This window comes from Cryptomeria japonica, unplaced genomic scaffold (genome assembly GCF_030272615.1).
Source record: "Cryptomeria japonica unplaced genomic scaffold, Sugi_1.0 HiC_scaffold_2253, whole genome shotgun sequence".
Lineage (NCBI taxonomy): Eukaryota > Viridiplantae > Streptophyta > Pinopsida > Cupressales > Cupressaceae > Cryptomeria > Cryptomeria japonica.
Genome location: NW_026730515.1, coordinates 4148 through 8819, shown reverse-complemented (window position 1 = coordinate 8819; position 4672 = coordinate 4148). Strand labels below are relative to the sequence as shown.

The 4672-nt window shown below is 36.7% G+C and overlaps 1 protein-coding gene across 1 annotated transcript; it reads right to left on the bottom strand.

Moving 5' to 3' along the window:
- Positions 1-2641: 2641 nt before the first annotated feature.
- On the bottom strand, positions 2642-4207 carry LOC131873572 (uncharacterized). Its single transcript, XM_059216401.1, has one exon. The coding sequence runs from the start codon at positions 4205-4207 to the stop codon at positions 2642-2644; it is 1566 nt and encodes a 521-aa protein (XP_059072384.1).
- Between the last annotated feature and the right edge of the window lie 465 nt (positions 4208-4672).

Genomic DNA, 4672 nt, shown 5'->3' with positions numbered 1-4672 from the left:
TTATAACGCTACACTCTCAACAGAATATGAGGACTCTCAGAAACGGTGTTGCGGAATATCCTATCCAGTGTTGAAAGTGGATATTTGTGAGACGCAAGAGGATGTCAAAAGATGCTTGCCCTATCCAGAAAATATATATAACTAGCAGTTGCAGGAGTAGTGCCTGCAACGGTTCGCCAATAGGTGAGGGTGGTAGTGCGGGATGAATTGTGAGAGTGGACTGAATCAAGAAAACTTAAGACGTAGCAATCTGCTGTAAGAAGATGTATAAGTGAACCATATGATGCGCAATCTTTAAAGAGAAAGTGTTCAGGAAAACCGTAAAAGGCTTATATACACTGAAAGTGTTGTGAAGAATGGTACCTGCAGGGGGGCAGCATGCAAACGGAGTGAGCAAGACTCTGCAATAAATTATAAAAAAACTTTGTAGATTATACTTTGAGAGAGAATGAATATTTGAAGTTGTAGAGAAGAGGTATACTTAAATCTTGGTTACCTTTGGTAAAATGATTCTATTTTGCAGCCTGAAACATCCCAAAAATAGAGAAGGTAAGCGATGTGTGTCGCATCAATGAAATTCTGAAATCAAAAACCGATGCAATAATTTAGAAATTCTGTTAAACGATAAAAGCATTATAGATGCAGGGAAGAGAAAATCGAAAACGAAGAGTAAAGAAACTTTAATGTAATGTTACCTGCATGGCGTTTAGATTTGCACTGTATATACGAAGCAGTTCCAATCTGTTTGTTCAACTCCACTGTGTAATAGCAAAGAGACCAGCTTGAACAGAATCGGCAAGACATTCTATTATCCAACTGCAGGAAATTGCAATTGTTGAATTATTGTAATCAAACCAAAAGAGTTTGTGCTGCACTGGAAATGGTGGCATTAGAATAAAACAGTTTGAGAAGTTGCAGAAACGATTAGAACTAAGAGGATATAAGGAAACAAAACTGGTCACTCTTTAAATGGAAGTTAAAGAGAGTAGAAGCACCTTTTATGTTTTTTGAGAGTTATTGGTGGGAGATAGTGGAGATCAATAACGTGGTTCTGTAAATGCATGAGTCTTAGATATGGGCAATTTTAAAAAAGTGAGTGCAACTTAGAAAGCAGTATGTAAAATTGTGAAGTGAATAATCAAATGCTGTTAAAATAGATGCGAAGAATGGTCAAGAGTGTAGAGTAAGTTAAACATACCTGGTAGAGTTGGATCGTTGTTTCATAAGGTTATCTTATAAGTATGAGCATAGCAGAGAAGGCATTAGCAAAAAACAGAAGATGTATTCAACGATAAGCAAGCTGGATGTGAAAGAGGCATGCAATGTTAGTGTTAATTTATGTAAAAATGTTTGAGAAAAAAAATGGAAATAAAACTTAGGATGAGCTGTACGTAGAAGAGGCAGCATCAAAATGGTAATTACTAATTTGTATTGATAACATCCGTGTTGAAGAAAATGAATAAAATAAAGAGAAAAGTAATGAACAGTGATGTAAATAAAATAGGAAAGAGTCAAAAATGAGAAGTCTTTACCTTTTTAGTGTTTGTATGTTGTTCAAAATGTAAGTGCTGCAATAGTGTATATAGCATTGGAGAGAAGACGCATATGATCCTGTAACAGTGCTTAGGTAGTAGGAAAGACATCAAATAATATAGCTTGTGAAAGTGAAGCGAGAACATAAATGCATCGGAGACACGTTTAATGTTGTAAAAGAGAAGAAAATCAGCGATGTAGAAAAGCTAAATTATTCGAACAACAATGATTGTAAATAGAGAGTGTAGTTTATGAAATTGAGCAGGTAAAAGTGAGCTTGAATTGCTAAGAATGGACATGTAGTGAACATACAAACGAATAGAAGATGACTAGTGATGATATAGGTTTGAATTTGATTACCTGTTGTGCTTATGAGTTGCATTGTGTATATGTAGGAGCTGTAATCTGTTTCTTTAGCTCTTGTTTGTAATAGCAGGTAGACGAGGTTAAAGATCGACAGCGGAACATTGTATAAGGTTATAGAGAAATTTGTTGGACCGAAATAAAACAGGAAGGAATGTACTTGCAGTATCTGTAGAGGTTAAAATGGTCGATACATCATCTTCATAACAAAAAAAGTTTGAAATTGTACATACCTAATTCTGCTCCAATGAAATGGAGTGGCAGAGGAGGAGAATAATGTTGTAACTGAGCAACCCAATGCAGGAAAATGTAATCATGGGTAGTTTCTATTAAATTATTTGAAGAGTAAATTAAAATTCATCACACCAAAATGGACAGCCTGATAGAAATAGATAGCTATACCTTTTTTAGGGATGGAAGGGGAAAGTGGGTGGTGGAATCTTTAAATGTGAAATGTGCATGCAAAGAGAAGGCAACATACAAATTTGTTGGAATACCTGATGATGCAAGGCAAAGCTTGAACGTTGTTGTGTGTAGAAAGTGTAGGTGGAGGCAGGAAAGCCTTTAATGGGGGGGTGTGTATGAACAACAAGCAGTGGAAGAACACGCAAAATGGCACCTACAAGAAAAGGAGTGACGTTATTTATCAAATGCACAGTAAAAATGAAGAGAGTGCAGAAAGTTAAAAGGTAAATGGTGGAGTGCAAGTGAAAGTGTGGATTGGCATACCTGATGTTGTTGCTGATTAGAGTGGATGATCGGGATGCGATGAAGAAATCTGATTGGATAGAGTGGCCAATCTGTTTTCTTCTTTCTTCCTGATAGTAGTATAAGCATTGCTTTGTAATTTTGAGTACCTTTCAAAAGTGAAAGGTGGATCAATTCTTAGATCTTGAAGTGATTTTACTCGTGAGATTGTAGTGAAGGTGAGCCCCTGTTTTTTAGTCTTTCCAATATCTATTGTTGCTTTGTCCAAAGTGAGGCCTTGGGATTTGTGAATAGTTACAGCCCAAGCCATTGCAAGGGTGAGCTGAGTGTGGCTACCTCGAGTAATAGGAGTAGTAGGCACAAATTTAGGATTTGCATTGTCCCAATGAGGTCCAGTATAATTTTTAAACTCAACAACTACGTACTTTGGCAAGTCAGGAGGTTTAGAATATGTATCATAGACAATGGATTTCATTTGTCCTAATGAGCCATTGACCAAGCTAACTTGTATCCATAGATTAGCAATTAACATTACTTTTTCATTGAGGGAGAGGAGTATTTCTGAAAGGAGTTGTTCATCATTATCATATGCAATGCTAGTTTGCCTTGGAAGTTGGGCAACAGGTAGGTGCAATTGTTTTAACATTTTAGTATTATGGTGTTTGGCTAATACATTTGTTGCAAATAAATGAATTGAACAGTCAAACTGTTTGTTATCATCAAAAGCTAGTTTAGTGGAGGATCGAGACATAAGAACTTTCCAATCTGTTTGGAGTGCATTGGCATTTCTAATGTTTTGCAAGATTGCACAAAATTGTTGTATATTTGAGGTGCCTTGTTGTCGGAAACTTGTATCCAAGGTTACCACAGTTTGGAAAGAGTGCCATAATGCTAGGGTTGTAGAATGTGATGCATACAAGGGTTTGTCCATGACAAGAGGTAGCTGTCCAAGGTCACCTACAAGGATTACTGAGATACCTCCAAAGGGTTCATGTTGTTGGTGAGGGAATGCTTGGCGTAGTCTGCTGTCAATTTTTAAAAGCAATTTAGGACCCAAAAAGCTCATCTCATCAATTAGAATATATTGTAATTGTTTGTATTGTTCTTGGAAGAACATTAAAGATTGGCCTGTCAAAGGCTGCATATCTCTAAGAGGGATGAGTAGGGTAGCATGGATTGTTGTTGTTTGGATATTATATGCAGATACACCAGTAGGGGCAAGTACAAGCAAAGGATTGTGCTCTTGAGTAGTGGAGAGGTTAAGTTCTTTTCTAATGCATTGTATCAAATATGATTTGCCAGTGCCTGCAGTGCCTTGTATAATCATATGTAGAGGCGGGATGGTTTGGTGAGATGTGTAATGCGCAAGAATAAGGTCGAGTGCAAGTTTTTGTTTTGCTGCCAAAGGGAATGCATCAGTGGCAGAAGAAGGTGGTTGAAGAAGGGCAGGTTGGCAATTTATTTTATTTGTGGAAATGAAGTGAACAATAGTAAGATGAAGTGGATTAGTGGGATGAGGTTCGGCCCAATCAAAGTTAATATCATAATCTCGTTTGCCTAAAATTTGGAGATCATTGATGGTGATGTTGTTAGAAGCGCCCATTTGTGAAAGGTACTCCCATTCATACTAGTCTTCATTGTGTGAATGTAAAAAATAATTAGTGTCACAGTCTTCATCATTCTCTGTTGTGCATTCTTGTTCTATTCCATAAATATGCCAACGTGAGTAACCATCCATGTACAATAGCTTCCAATTTGCAATGATTTGGTCTGTTGATGCACCTATATCTATAGGAATATGATGAAAGGGTTTGTACAAGAGAAACTCACTCCAACAATAGGCTTCAAAGTTGTCATCATCCTCATTTGGAGAGCTTTTAAATTGTGGGTAAACATTGACAATTGCTTGTTTTTGCAGTTTTTGCCATTTATGCTTCTTATGTTGGTCATTGCATGAAAATTGTTGTGCTGATTGTATTAGTGAGACTTTTTCCAATTCAATAGGCCTTTCCATATAAGAAGAAATATAAGATTTGCAGAGCTTAGCATTGTCATTATGATTAGTAAT